General features: G+C 45.4%; 1 protein-coding gene across 4 annotated transcripts in view; it reads right to left on the bottom strand.

Moving 5' to 3' along the window:
- LOC143282666 (sodium-independent sulfate anion transporter-like) overlaps positions 1–16,466 on the bottom strand; it is a 205,400-nt gene that overhangs the window by 49,874 nt on the left and 139,060 nt on the right. For all 4 annotated transcript variants that reach the window (XM_076588336.1, XM_076588360.1, XM_076588344.1 and 1 more), the window contains 2 exons: positions 7,058–7,157; positions 6,196–6,365 (listed from right to left, as the gene is read on the bottom strand). In XM_076588336.1, the coding sequence (XP_076444451.1) occupies positions 6,196–6,365; positions 7,058–7,157 (270 nt within the window). The remainder of the gene's footprint in view (positions 1–6,195; positions 6,366–7,057; positions 7,158–16,466) is intronic.

Here is a 16,466-nt window from a genome sequence, read left to right as displayed (position 1 = left end):
CGCACAGAACTAGCAGACAGGATGAGAACCGAGGAGCAGAGAGCCAGAAAGTTGGCCAGTTGCATGCTCGTAAGGTTCGTAGGGTTAATGCCCTGAGCTGTACACCACCGCAACCATTTCTTCCAGCGAAAGTCATACAAAGTCTCCGTTCCCTGCCTCCTTGCTCTGGTGACTATGGAGAGGAGGTCAGAGGAGGCACACCCCTGGGTCAGCACAGCCGACACAGAGGCCGACCGAGGGGTCGAGGACTTCAATGGTGATGCTGACAGTTCCGACCGCACAGCAGCCATGTGTGCTGGTGGAGCAGTTGAGGATTGGAATGCGGAGTGCCCGAGCGAGGCTGCCTCAGCAGATGAGATTTGGTTTCAAGTTCCAGGGGTGGGAACATGTGTCAGGGACTGAAGGTCCGGAAACCAGGTCTGGGCTGGCCATTTCGGCGCAATGAGGATCAGCTGCGGGTGTTCCAATCTGTCTTTCCGTATCACCTTGGACAGAATTGGAAAGGGAGGAAACGCGGAGGCAATCAGACTGCTCCAATCTAGAGAGAGAGCATCCACTGCCCACACTTCTGGGTCGGCAACCGAAGAGACGGAAGTGGGAAGTCTCTTGTTGAACAAGGTCCACCATCGGCCGAAACCACTGTTCCCACACCCCCTGAAGGCTGTCCTTGTCCAGGGTGCACTCTGTGCATATGACACTCTTGGACCTGCTAAGAGCATCTGCCAAGAAGTTGGTTTTTCCTGCTCAGTGTCTCGCTGAAAGTGCAATGCCCTTGCTGTGGCACCAACGGAGGAGAGCCTCAGTCCGCATGGAGAGGTCTGCCGAGTGCGCTCCCCCCATTTGTTCACATAACATGCAACCGTCGTCTTGTCCGTGAACAAGCGGATGGTCTTGCCAGTGGCCTCCCCCATGAAGTGCAGGAGAGTCCTGCGAACTGCCTCCAGTTCCAGAACATTGATGTGGCATAGGCGCTCCTCCGGGGACCAAGTCCCTGCTGCATAGAGTGAGTCCATGTGGGCTCCCCAGCCCAGGGAGGAGGCGTCTGTGAAGAGTGCCACCTGAAGAGTAGGTGGGGCTAAGGGCACCCCCTGTGTCCGAAGGGGGGTGATTAACCACTCTGATGTCACCTCGAGGAACCACTCGCCCAGACATATCTGGGTATCCCATGGCTGAGTGCTCTGGGACCGGTGTAACCTCAGTGCCCTCTGGAGAGGGCGCTTGAGAACCCTGTCCAGGGGAATGAGAGGTGCCGTGGACTCCATCATGCCCAAGAGGGAAGAAAGTGTCTGCGCTGTATCTTGGGAGGAGTGGCGCCAGTGGCTGAGGAGGCCTGCCAGACGGTCCCAGTGATCTGGCGCCAGAGAGACTATCATAGACCGCGTGTCAAATCTCATCCCTAAGAAGTCGAAGGACTGACGTGGGGACAGATCGCATATCTGCTGGTCCATGAGGAAGCCCAGTTGGGAGCAAAGGTCTAGAAGTCTGGCCGTATGACTTAGGCACAGGGCCTGCGACTGGGCCAGGATAAGCCAGTCGTCCAGGTACACACAGAGACAAATGGATTCCGAGCGGACGATGGACACCAATTCCCGCACCACCTTGGTAGACAGGAAAGGGGCAAGGGACAGACCAAATGGGAGGGCCGGGAACTGGAACCCCTTGTCCCTCCACACGAACCTCAGGTACCGACGGGATGCCGAATGGATGAGTATATGAAAATAAGCATCTTCCAGATCGATAGAGGTAGGCCAATCACCTTGTTGGATGGTCTCCCGAATCTGTGCCTGTGTGTCCATCTTGAATTTGATTTTGGGGAGGAATTTGTTGAGGGGGGACAAGTCCAAAACTGGTCTCCACCCTCCCGAGACCTTTGGAATCACCAACAACCAGCCGTAAAAACCGGGGCCCGGGTCCGAGAGTTGAGATATAGCCCCATGAGGAGTGGGTGCGATCTCTCTTTTTCTAGGACGCTCTCCTGCTCCGTCGAGCTGGGCACCTAAGGAGGAGGAGTGGATCTTAGAGGAGGGAGGTCCCCCACCCAAGACAGCATGTACCCCGACTCTAGCACCGACATAATCCCGTCGTTGAGTCCCAGAGCACACCACTGATGTGCATGCCGGGACAAGTTTCCTACTTGGAGGGGCTGAACGACTGACGGTGCTGAATCGGGGCCCAGTCATTGGGGGTGCTGCCTTCTGGCCTTGGGCATGGCCGGTCGGCTTGGACGGACATAAGGTGGTTTATTCCTCTGCCACTGATTCAGCACACGCTGCCTTGACAGGCGGCGTGGTATATGGAGGGTCCCTGGTGGCCGGTCTCTTCAATGGCATAGAACCCTGGAGCCCATGAGAGGTGTGGGCCAAATATGAGGCCACCTCCCTGTTTGTCTCTGCCCTGTGGCTGACAAAATGGGGCGGGAACTGGCCGAAGAGGGAGTGCTGCTGTGCTGGGATGGACCGCAGGGCAGCCCTCTCCTCCACAGGGATGTTAGAGAGGCTGAAAATGGCATCACGCTGTGCTAGCACAGTATTGAAGTGAAGGCTGGTAGCTGTGTCTGCAGCTGCCGTGAGACCAGATGCTACCCTATTGCCAAAAGCGTGTAACCTCTGGTCGGTGAAGAGGCCCGGCGGGACAGAGGAAGGAGACCCCTTGTCCTGATTAACCGGACACTGTTCCCACAGCTCATTGGCCCTGTGAAGGAACGTGTCGAAGGTGTACGCCGTGGAAACCTCGAGGGGCAGCGGCGGGCCAATTTGTCCCACTCTGCTAACGTTTTAAAGGATAGGTTAGCTGAAGTGGGGAAGGTGGTGCGCTGTGAGACCAACATCCTGTCCTGTGCGGAGGGCTCTGCTCCGCTGTAGGCAGGGTGGTCCTGTGTGTACCAGGACCACACCCCTCCCTTGGAGGAATCTTTAAGAAACTTTCCCGGGGAAAAGGCGCCCGGGGCAGAGAGGGACTCCCTGCCTGGAGGAGGGATGGAAGCAGCACCCCTGACAGTGCGGGCTGGCTTATTAAGCCATACCTGCACCATTTCTGGCACTCTGAGTTGCCTTGTGGTTCTGGAGTTAGAGTCACATGGCGTAAGGAGGGTCAAGGGTAACAAAGTAGCCTGAGGGACTGATTCGGCATACGTGACCCTATTGGGGAGGGTCAGTTCGAGCTCGGCAAAGTCCGAGTTTGGTTCAGGCTGGTCCCTAGGGAGGCACGGGCTCAATCTGTCCCCCCTGGGATGTGGGCGAAGAGTGCTCATCTGCTTGTTCGTCCTCATCTTAAGACAGGGGCTCCCACTCTTGTTCGCAGTCCATCCCCTGCTGGGTGCCATCCCAAGTGGATGTACCCACTGGGGCGTCCTGTGAGCTGTGGTCAGCCCAGCGGGATGAGCTGGGACGATCCCGAGCCGGGACCATGGCCGCCACTGTTATGTCCTTGACACCTGAAGCGGGTGGGGAGCGTGTGGACCGTAGGTCCAACCATGCTTGGGATGGTGGGTGCCACACCTTTTCAGAGAGGGCGTCCCTGGATGCAAGAGTGACCCACGAGTGCTGTGTGGGGACAAACACCCACTCATCTCACTGTAGGACCGAGGGCTGGGCAGGTGGGGACTGCCGGCTCCGCCGGGCCGAGTAGGGCCCCTGAGCAGCCGTCGGTCCTGACAAGGAGGCCGTTGTGACCGTGGAGGTCACCTGTGGGTTGACAGAGGCCCGATTTGTGGACAGAGTGGCAATATTGGTCGAGGAGCTCGACCTGACCAACAAGAAGTCGATCCCACTTGTCGGGGCTGTGTGTGTCACCCTGTGAGATGTGCTGGGTTGGGTCCGGTGGGGAGCGGACAAGGGGCTGGCCCTTGGTGCTCCCGGCAACCCAGTGTGCACCCTAGGTGCGCCCCAGTACGGGTAGAATGGGGGTAACCACCCGTGGGCACCAGCCATACTGTGACCCGAACCCCAAGGGTCACTGGTGCGTTGACCTCCATGAAGGGAACAACCTGGCCAAGTCGGAGGGAGGTCAGGTCCGACTTGGGTGTCAGTCCCGCCCGAAGACGAGCGGGCTGACTGCCCGGAACCGCCTGACACGCACGGGTCTCCCCCAGCAGGGGAGACCGGCCGGATAGCGGGAAGACCTGCAGAGCAGGTTGCCACGCGCCCCGAATCCCCTCCCGTGGGGAGACTGGGGTGGCTTGGCCCGGGGTGGGCAAAGTAGAGATCCCCCCCCGGAACCAAATTTTTCTCCCCCCCCAAAAGGAGGTGGGGGAGGGGGGTCGACAGAGAAGGGAGGAGGGGGAACAACAATGGGGCACGTGAGGGCCGTCTCCGAGTGGGGACCCGGGTAATGGCCGGGCGCGGCCTCCCCTTGGGAGTCTGCGCCTAGCTGCGAGTCCCCACAGCACGGAGATGACTTGCCATTCACCCTTCTCCCTGCCTCGCGCTGGGACACCTCGGGAGGCGACGCTCGTACCTCTTTCCCCCCGGCCCCCTTCATGACCGTTTTACTGGTACGAAAGTCGCCTCCGCGATCAGCGTCTAACGACGCATCGCCGCGGTCCGTATCGGGAGGAATCATGAGCTCGGGGCCTGGGAGAGTCTCTTACCGAGTCTCAATCCCAGCATCATGATCCCCTGCCTTCGTGGTATGGCACACGAGGCATGGAACCCGCGCTTAGGCACCCAGCGAAAATCCGACCCCCAACAGAGAAAGGAAAGACAGGATCGACTTAGAGGCAGAAAAAATCGAACGAATCGAGGGTGCCGAGTCGAATCGAGTACACAGAATGTAAGAATACAATAAACACAAGCCGCATGCAACAAAATAAGGCCAAAAGGATACGCTGAATAGCCGAAAAAAGCGTAAGACGAGATAGAGCGTAAACCTGACAAGATGGCGTGGAGAGCCTTGGCCAAAGGAATGATTAAGCGCTTATAGTTTTTAGAGGCGTTTGATTGGCTGAGAGCAGGTGGGCCCGTCTTTTCACTGTTAGCCGCGCGAAATTTGGCCAAGCAGAGCAAACCAATAGGCCTAGTTTGCATCAGTTTGACATGGTACAGTATATGACACCAAATGACGTATTATACATACAAAGTCAATACAGTCTCACATGACATTGGCTAAAATATACATATAAGTCTAAGACCAAGTGACATAAAAAATATGTAAATCAGCACAGGCACCATCACAGTCTCAAATCACATAGGCCCAAATCACAGCAAAACAAAGATCATATTAAGATTCACCATAGTCAAGAATAAGCACCAAGGAACCAGGCATCACACACATTAAAATCATCACAAATGTATACAAATCAACAGAAATAGCACATCCAGCAGTAAGAGCACAGCAAGCAAATGCAGATGGAAAAAGTTTCAGTGAGAAAAGTACAGTTTGAAAAGATATGTTTTAAGTGCTCTTTTGAATGTGGGTGTTGGGGTGTAACGGAGGAGTGAGGGTAGTGAATTCCACTGTTTAGGTGCAATAAAAGAAAAGGAATGTTAACCATAAGTTTTAGTACGGATTTTTGGAATAGACAATGTGCGCTTGTCATCTAAAGAACGGAGTTGTCTGGATGGTAAATAGACAGAAAGTAGATCTGAAAGATAGACAGGACAAGAACCAGTGAAGAAATTGTGAAAGAGGACTGAGAGTTTGTATTATACTCATGCTCGAATGGGGAGCCAGTGAAGGGATGCAAGTAGGAGAGTGACATGTTGATGTTTCTTAGCTTTGAGAGTGAGTTATGCTGCAGAGTTTTGAACTTTTTGAAGTTTGTCAACACAGTGTTTGAGACAGCCAGCAAGAAGAGCATTTCCATAATCTAATCTAGACAGAACACACACATATATATATGTGTGTGTGCTTGTGCGTGTGTGTGTGTGTGTGTGTGTGTGTGTGTGTGTGAACTTATTATCATTATTAGTAGTGGTAGTAGTATTCAACTGATAAGTCAGTCACAAACAAGTTGAAAATAACATGTCAGAAAAACAAAAGCACTTTGTAAAAAAACACTTTTTGTGTTTAAGATACAGCACCAAATAAATGTTGTTCCTATAATCATAAAAAATCAAGAGAAAAAACAACTGAATGAAACTAAAACTACAATTTAATATACTTAACATCTCTTTCCACTGATCCACAAAAAGGAGGTCATTCAGTTCTCTCTTTTCATCCATACAAAGCAATTTTCTGACAAAACGCATGTCTCACTGAAAATGCTTCAGATGTGGTTAAGTTGATGGCAGGATTTGAAAACTGAGGAGCGCCAAATGGTGGCAGGCCAGAGGTGATGTTGCCGGTGATGGTAATGACGTCAATGTCATGACTCAGCAGTCCTGCCGTGATGCCCGCCGCTGAGATCACAATGATGGCATTGGCCGCTGCACACACACACACACATGCACACATGCGCGCGCACACACACACACACACACGCACATACACACACACACACACAACCACACACACATACACACACATACATACACACACAGTAATTTCATTATCAACAGTCAGTGGTGTTAAATTTATTGTTAGACACTATGCAAACAGTCATTTTCCAATCATGAAGTAATTTTGTAGGTCAGAAACATTTCTAATTTGTTGCATTCCTGACCAAAGCACTGTGTTGTGTGCATTCAAGAACTAAATGCTATGTTGTATTTGTATGGATGTTTTGATATCTGTATATTTCATGTGGCTCTGAAGCCCACTGAGTGGAACATTCAATAAATCTCTTCACTGCAAATCTTAACTTCCTTTATTAGAGTTTATTTCCCAACACAAACAAAAATATGCTTCATAAATAGAGGCTGTTATAAAGCAATTTGTCTTGTGACATACCTACAGATCACTTGTTAAGTGACAAGACCTGGTAGTAATTCAAAGCAATGTGAGTTCAAATTAAAGAACTGGGAAGAAAGGTAGAATATGGAACATTATAACATAATAGGAGGTGAAGAGAAGAAAAAATGAAGAAATGTGCATCAAGTTTTCACGTAAAATGACTCCTTTGCTTTTTTCAAATGAAAGATTTAAAATGAAAAAGACATGAGGAGTAAGCAGCCCTCACCTGTTCCTGACAGCCAGATTATTTTGCGGAACACCATTTTTGGAATGGAGATCTTGACATTGGGCTGGTTTTCATCTTTCCATTTGATGGCCCGCAGTTTCTGAAAAAGCAGCATAAACCTAGTTACATAAAATCAGCAGACCTCTGTTTCAACCACCCTCCACTTCCATGCTTGGAGTCCTATCATGGTCTTTGGTATCAGTAGATTCATGGGGGACTGTCAATGAAGGCCTTGGTGGCAGTCTCAACTCTTGGGTGGGGGGTGGGGAGGGATGCTCACAGTCTGGCTCCACAACTAAGTGATTACTGTCATCAGTAGGGGGCTTAATTGGTAGTGTCCTATGTATATTAAATCACAACAGGCACTACTGAACAACACCAAAGTGACTCAGCAGCAGTGCAGGGTCTCCTCTGGTATCTGGCATCTTGGTGACCTAACATCAATAGTTCTCTGTGGACTGCTAGTACTGGGACTGCAACAGATGAATCCTGGTGTGGCTGTGTATGGGGGACTTTGGATGAGCAACTTTAGAGTAATGCCACTGAAATGTGTTGCAGATGATGGGTAAAGAAAAAGTATGAAAAAAAAAGGAAAAACATGTGACACAAGAAGTAGAGAAAAGTGAATAAAAAGTATAAATACATTTTCTAACAAAAATTACAATCACAAATGTAATATAATTGCTGATAACCAAATAAGATATAGTTTAACAGCTCCAAAAGAACCATCTGAAATCAAGCTCATTCACTCTATTTCATACTGTTAAAAAAAAAAATCAGTATGATGATTTACTATTCAAAAGAGCAAAAAATAGTGAAAATTACCTTTTAGACTTTTACAATGCTTTTTTTTTTTTTATATATATAAACTTATATACTGCCAAATATAAAGCAACACAAATGGGAATGTAATAATATCCTGTATGAATTCCACAGAATTTCCTAATTCTCTTCAATCAACTCATGCCTGCTTAGGAAACATAAAAATAACAAACCCAATTTGAAATCCATTGTTGTCTTAACTACCACGAATACAACATTATTTTTTGTGGTTATGTTTCTTGGTTTACTTGCCTGTTCACTCTTTGTACACATTTCATCATGACCAGGTTAATGAGTTGCTGGCAGTCAGAACTGAACAGTCATTTATTATCTTATTGCAGGGTACATATCGCTATCATCAGAATACAATTACCATAGGTGGTGGCCAAATGATGCTGATTCTCACCCGAGTTTCCTGAACTTGATCTCCAGTTTCAGTGCACCTTTTGGGTGATGTGTAGAGATTTTTCCAATCTCCCAAATCTACCTATGTGCAGACCTGCTAGTTCCTGAACCCCCTTTCATATATATGCTTGCGGAGTATCAAATATGCACATTAAAGATCCTGTTATCCATGTCAACATTTAATGGCTTAGGGAAACTGGATGTATCAACCACGACAGATTCATCAGCAAGTTGATGCTGGTCATGTAATGGAAAGAAGAAAGAAAGAAGAAGACCACTGTTGTTAACGAAAGTCATATTATGTTGTTATTACTACTATGCACACCCTGCCCCACACTCCCTTGTTCTACCTACACACACACACACACACACACACACACACACACACTCTTTCATGCATTCACTCTCTTCATGTATTCCTTGATAGCTGCTGATGTTGTTTGGGCACCAATGAAGACAGTGCAATCACTCTTTTCCAACTGCTGTCTTCCACCGCTCTCTGGGATTCTCAGGTTCATGCCTGTCTATTTTGGATATGATTATCTTACCACCTGTTCCTCTGTTTTCCTCGTCTGTAGCTTTTTCTGACTGTCCCTTGCAAGAATGTTTTTGCAAGTCCTGTTGTGCAGGAAACATATCCGCTCCACTTCATTTTCATTTTTCTTGATGGCTGTGAGGTCATCATGAGTTCCTATTGCTTGTTAGATCTAGTCATGGACCTCTTTGTTGTCACTAGCCTATATAGTGGATGCCCAAGATTTTCCTGTAGCATCTCATTTATGTTGCCAGGACCTTTCTTTGCTCGAATGCTGAGAGTGTCCATGTTTCACAGCCACAGAAGAAGACGGACAAGAAAAGGGAGCGCCAAGCGCCAGCGGTCCCAGGATCGCCGCAGCCCGAGGGACAGGACCGACAAGCATCGTCAACGGAATGACCGACGATCAGGTAGCCCAGTCCCCCCCCCCCCCCACCCACCCCCCCGTTCATGCCTCGGAGCCTGTGACTGCCGAGAACTGTCCGTAATGTGTTGCTGCTGTCCTCTGTGTCAAAGATGGGTTTGGTTTTTGCCCCCGGACTATGAGACTGAATAGTGATTAATTTTATGTGTTATGTTTTATCGATGTTAATCTTGTGTGTACTCATCAATAGGCTATAAAATGAATTTTGATTTACCCCCACAATGGACAAGTTATTGATCTCATCTTTAAATGTAAGAGGGTTGAAAAATAAGTTTAAACGCATTTCAATCTTTCGTTATTTAAGAGAGCAGAAGTTTGACATTATTGGTTTACAAGAAGCACATGTAACAGCCAAAGACATACCATTTTGGGAGAAACAGTGGGGTGGAACTATTTTCTTTAACGAAGGCACAAATAGAAGTAGGGGAGAACTTATTTTAGTAGCAAAGCATTTCCCAGGTAAAGTTAGTTTGAAAACAGCAGAAGACAGGGTACTAGTTGTTTCAGTGTCGTATGACAATTATGAATTTATGTTAGCCAATGTGTATGCTCCAAATGAATCATCTGATAAAATAGCATTCTTTAGTATGCTCAAAGAAAAGTTTGGTGAATTTATTGACGGACATTTTCTCATGTTTGGTGATTTTAATTGTGTTCTCAATAACTCTCTTGATAATACTGCAGGTCTCCCTCATAGAGAATCAGAAGTTAAAGCGTTTAAGAATTCAGTCAGTACATTAGAACTAGTTGATCTTTGGAGAACATTACACCCTAATAGTAAAGATTTCACATGGCACAGAACAAATCCATTTATAGCTAGAAGACTCGATTATTGTTTCACATCACACAGTATGCTACATTGTTCTGTTTCTTGTGAGCATCGGACAGTCCCTAACTCGGACCACAAAACGGTTGTTACAGAGCTTAATCAGAATATTTTTTTCCCGTGGGCCAGGATACTGGAAATTCAATAATAGCTATCTTAAGAACACAGAGTTTGTCAAATTAATGAATGAACTGCTAGATAATTATTTAAATTATGATGTCAGTGATAATATTTCCTATATAAAAAAGTGGGAATGTTGCAAAATTGAAATCAGAAATTTGTGCAGTGAGTTTGGTAAAAATGTAGCATGTAAAGAACGGAATAATGTGAAGAGATTAGAGCTACAAATTTCAGACGTTGAGAAAGACTTAGTAAACGATCCCTCTAACAAAAACAAACAGACTCAATTTCTAAAATTAAAACAAAATCTAGAATTATTGCTATTAGAAAAAGTGAGAGGGGCACAAATTAGATCAAGAATTAAGTGGATTGAGGAGGGTGAACGAAACACAAAATATTTTTGTAATTTAGAAAAAGCTCGAGCCAAAAAGAAAATTATAACAAGACTTAGTAAAGAAACTGGTGAAGTTATAACAGATCAAAGAGAAATACTACTTGAACAGGTGTCTTACTTTAAAAACTTATATAGTCAGACAACAGCAGTAGATGATGTAAGGGAAGCAACCGATATATTTATGGCAGATGAAAATTTCCCTCGTTTGAATGGTACGGATGCTGCTGTGTGTGAGGGACCTGTCACTTTAGAAGAAACGAGCAATGCACTTGCGAAAATGAAGAACGGGTCTGCCCCAGGCTGTGATGGAATTACAGTAGAATTCTTTAAAACATTTTTGTGTAAAATAGGCAGTATTGTGACAAATTCCTTCGTAGAATCCTTTAATAAAGGTGAACTCTCTTACTCTCAAAAGCAAGGAATTATAACACTGATACACAAAGGAAAAGACCTAGAAAGAGATAAGCTAAATAATTGGAGACCTATAACCCTACTCAATACAGATTACAAACTACTTGCAAAAACACTAGCAGAAAGGCTGTCGTCCGTTGTTCACACTTTAGTTAATGAAGATCAAGCAGGCTACATTAAGGGCAGAAACATATCTACAATTATCAGATCGATTGATGATGTTATTAATTATCTGAATAAAACAAAGAAAGCGGGATACTTATTAGCAGTAGATTACTCTAAAGCATTCGACACCATATCAAAAAGTTTCTTGTTACATGCTTTTTCTGTCTTTGGTTTTGGACCAGTCTTTCAAAAATGGGTTACTGTCTTATTTAAAGGTTGTACAAGTTGTTATTAATCATGGTGGTTGGATATCTGAACCTTTCGACGTGCTGTGTGGTATTAGACAAGGATGCCCATTTTCACCTTTGGCATTCGTGTTAGCTGTTGAATTATTAGCTATTAAAATAAGAAACAGTCCCATAGTGGGAATTGTAACCCCTCGATCCGAGAGAAATGAGGATGAGCATTTAAAAGTAAAACAACTGGCAGATGACACAACCTTGTTTCTTAGAGATACAGAGGACATGAATAGATCGTTTAACATTTTTACTTCTTTTGAAAGATTCTGTGGACTGAAATTGAATGAACATAAAACAAAGGCACTAAGACTAGGTAGACAGAAAAGAGAGGTAAATCTTCCATTCTCAACAGTAGATAGAATAAAGATATTAGGAATCCATTTTGAAAGTAACCGAATGGCCATAGACATTGAAGATAACTGGACAAGCAGGATTGATCGAGTGAACAAACTCATTAAAGAGTGGAGTAAATGTGACTTAAGTATTCAAGGGAAAGTAGTCGTGATAAAATCATTTCTTGTCAGTCAATTCATTTACGTTATGCAGTCAATTGGCCTACCAACTGAGGTTCTGAATAAAATAAACTCAATTCTGTATAAGTTTCTGTGGCAGAAAAAAACACAGTAACAAGAGAGCTTTCGAGAAAGTAAAAAGAAAAAGTATTGGAAGCGAGTGTAGAAGAAGGTGGTCTGAACATGATAAACATGATCCAGCTCCAAAAATGTTTTCACCTACAATGGGCAAGAAAACTGTTTGGGGCGACAGCCAAGGAAAACTGGAGTGTGATCCCTAAATGGCACATGGATAAACTTGTTAAAGAAAATGTGTTTCTCTTAAATTGTAGATCAAAAGATCTAATAGGTTTGAACATAATAGATAACGATTTTTGGAAAGATGTAGTTAGTTCGTATCTTGACAGCAGGCCTTTAAAATCACTTTTAGACATCAAAAGTAACAACTTTCACTCCCAATTGCTGTTTAACAGCGCCTTGATAAAGTATAAAAACAAATTATTATCTTCAAATCTTGGAATGAGAAAGGACTTGAACAAGTAAAGGACATAATCAATTTCAGGGAAAATAGAGTGTTGTCTTTAAGAGAGATACAGGATATAGTGCGTAAAAACAAAGCAGGCATTGTTTTTGAATATAACGCATTGATAAATTCGATACCAAAGGCATGGCTTCAATGGATAGAAAGAGGGGAAAAGGAGGATGAAACACAGAAATGTGATGTAAGCCTGTACAACACAAATTTAAAACAGATTTTAGAAAATACACTCATAAACAAAGAGAAAACTGTTCCCAACGCATACTACTTCTGGCTCAGAAAATTTGGTATCCACTTACTCGGGTCAACCTGGTCTATAGCGAGAACTTGGAGACTCAGTCATTATCTGTGGAGACCTCAATGCAAGATCCAAGCTATGGGACCAGCGGAACACCAACCCACAAGGACTCGCACTTGAAGGAATGATAGGGGAAATTCTTCTTACCCCATTAACAACCACATCCCCAACTCGCCTTGGAACAAGACAAGGGGACAGTGACAGTGTGATCGACATCGCTCTAACATCTCCAAAATTCAGAGCAGAAATGAATGCAGAGACGCTTCCACACCAAGGCAGTGACCACCTCCCGGTAGTTTTCAGTCTACAGAAACTGTCAGATAAATGCTGCATGAAACCGTGTGATCCATTTCAGTATGAAACCAAAGAGACAACCGTCATTAAAAAATTAAGACGCAGAAGAAACAAAAGAACGGCATTGAACAGGATGCAAACTATTCAGCCCCCATGGTGGAATACCGACACAGAGAGAGCCTGGATAGAAAAACATGCGGCTGTCAAACTTTGGCAAAAAGAAAGAACAAAACCATCTTCAGACAAAGATATTGAAACAAAAATGAAAGAAAAAACTAAACAGTTTGAAACCATTGCTCAAGAGGCCAAAAATGACAAGTGGAAACAGTTTTGCGAGGCACTCAGTTATGACTCAACATTGACAGAGTTCTGGCAATTTTATCGTCGCATGGAAGGGAAAACGTCCACAACAACAACCCCAGACATGGTAGACACTGACGGAACCAAGCTTAAGACAAACGAAGAAAAAGGATCCGCCCTGCTCAAACGTTTCATACAACAGAGCGATCAAAGAAACTTAGATGAGAAAAAGAAATATGTTGAGGAGTTAAACCAAACCCTTATGCAGACTGGACCTGATGATGACTTGACAATAGATGATCTAAATGAAGCAATAGCTAAATGCAAGAAAGAATCTGCCCCTGGCCCAGACAAAGTTCGCTACTCGGACATCAAGGAACTATCGGAAGAAGACAGAAGCAAACTTTTCTATCTATATCAAAACAGTTTCCACAATGGACATGTGCCGGAGGACTGGACACACAGCTTCTTAAAACCCATACAAAAACCAGGAAAGGACCATCATCAGGTAAGCGGCTACCGGATCCTAACCATGCAAAACATCGCTGGAAAGCTCATGGAACGCATGATAGCCAGGAAACTTGCAAGGGATCTTGAACACAGGCACATTCTCCCTTCAAATCAAGGTGGTTACAGAACAGGCAAGTCCACATGGGAAAATGCAGCTGCTTTTGCATATGAGGTGTATGAAGGATTTCAAAGGAAAGAAGAAACACTAGCAGTAGCAATCGACCTTGAAGATGCCTACAATAAAGTCCAGTTTACACACCTCATGGAGCTGCTACTAAGGTATGGAGTAAGTTTGACACTGACAAGATGGATAGCAGCAGCGCTTCAGGAAAGAACCGTCGTCCTACGCCTCGGAGATTGGATGTCTGCACCTTCTAAACTATCCATGGGACTGCCACAAGGGTCTCCGCTCTCTCCTGTCCTCTACAATGTCTACACGAAGGGCCTTGCAGACTTAAACAACAATGGAATAGCTCAGGTGCTTACTCTTGCGGATGATGGCCTGGTCTTCAAAACTTCAAAAGATGCTCAGGAAAGAACCAAAGCCGTCCAGAAACAACTAAACAATATTGCTCAATGGTGCAAAGACACAGGATCTTCCATCAATCCAGCGAAAGCCCAAACGTTGCTGTGCACCCTCAACAACAGAACCGCGAGCAAATCATCACCTTCTGTGTCATTCGATGGGATTCAGATCGAGAAAACTGAATGCCTACGCTACCTAGGAATACACTTCGACAGGATGCTGACCTTCAGAAAACATACGGAAAATACTGTTCTCAAATGCAAAAAAGGCCTTTCAGTCTTAAAGGCAATGGCAACCAAAGGTATTGAACAACGCCACCTCTTCCTGCTATACCAATCACTCGTCCTCAGTGTGATCGACTACGGACTTGGGCTAACAACACCGTCTCAAAGCAACCTCTTAAAATTAGAAAGAGTTCAAAATGAAGCTATGAGGCTGATCCTTGGAACAACAAAAGACACGCCCACAGAAACCATGCGATACCTGCTTGACCTTCCTTCAGTGCAGGCCAGAAACAAGTTAGAACAGGTCAAGACCTACTTCAAAGCATTAGAAAACCCTCAAAACCCACTGCATGACGCAGTCAAACAACCAAAAGGCAGCCATCTAGGGTGAGGAAGATCATGGATGGGGCAAGCAGAAGACACAATCCAGCTAGTATGCCAACTACAAGACCTGAAAGAAACAAAAGAATGGGAGAAAAACCCCGAAAACCTCAACCATCTATTCAACACAGCCATTTCACCCACTCTAGGAAGACATTGTCAGGAATGGCCAGAGGGCAAAACTGATGCAGAAGTGAAGCTACTCATAGAAGAAAACAGTAAAGAAGAGGACATCATCATATACACAGATGGCTCAGTCACCAAAGACCAATCCGGTTGGGGATTCACTGTGAAACAAAATGGAAAAACAGTTAGGGAAGAGAATAGAAAATTGAAAACGGAATGGGAAGCCCAGAGTGGCATAAGGCAATGCGCAACTTTTGGATAAAAAAACTCACATGGTCATACTGCCCGGGACATGCAGGAGTTAAGGGAAATGAGCGAGCTGACAGACTTGCTGGTAATGCAACACCAACGAGCGGCCTACATCTAGGAAAATCGGAAATCCTCAGAAAAGTCAAAGAATATCAAAAAGAACAGGTACAAGGCCATCACACCATCGATCGCCTCAAAGAAATAAAAGCAAAGAGAGGGAGCGGCCGTAAGTCTAACATGAAAGGTAGACCACGATGCTTTGCAAATCAAACAAATATCGGCATCATTTCCAAACCAACATTGCGCAAATTTCTTCAAAACGGAACAGAGTCTCTGTGGGCTTTTCCAAATGCAACAGACTGAGCAACACACTAGACGGCACATTCTTGGCATCAGAGATCTTTTCCCATCCCTCTTGCGGCCAATCAGTGGCAGCCTCCGTGCGTGTGTGTATGTGTGTGTTTGTGTGTATGTGTGGGTCTGTGTTTTTGAGTGCGTTTGTGCATGCGTGAGAGTGTAAGTGTACATAAGTGTCAGGAGAGCTCTGTGCATGTGTGTGTGTGTGTGTGTTGTGTGTGTGTGTGAGGGGGAGGTGGGGGTGCAGGGAGGAGGTGAGGTAGAGGATGAGGCATGTGAGTGTATGCATGCCTACACTGTGGGAGCAACAGGATATTGGAACGTATATATTATATATATATCTTTGTATATATGTGTGTGGGGTTGGGGGTGGGAGATATGGGCATGTGTGTGTGTGCTTGTACAAGTAAGCGTTCATCTGTGTGTGTGAGTGTGTGTGTGTGTGCGTGTGCGTGTGTGTGTGTGTGCCGTGGAAGCTGCGATACATAGGCTAGAAATGAGTGTGTGGAGGAGGGGGTAGAGGAGGTGCAGAGAAATTTGTGGTGTGTGTGTGTGTGTGTGTGTGTGTGTGTGTGTGTGTGTGCTGGAGCTCATGTATGTTTATATGTATTTGACTGTGCTTTCATATCTGTGAAACTGCGTTTTTTTGGGGGGCATACCTGTTATGCATGTGTGGGTGTATGTGTGAATGTGTGTCTTCATGTTTTATATTTATTTGCTTATTTATCATCATTGTTGTCTTATTTATTTAAT

Source organism: Babylonia areolata, chromosome 1 (assembly GCF_041734735.1).
Source record: "Babylonia areolata isolate BAREFJ2019XMU chromosome 1, ASM4173473v1, whole genome shotgun sequence".
NCBI lineage: Eukaryota > Metazoa > Mollusca > Gastropoda > Neogastropoda > Buccinidae > Babylonia > Babylonia areolata.
The sequence above is the reverse complement of the archived record's forward strand: the minus strand, read 5'-3'. Positions and strand labels throughout refer to the sequence as shown.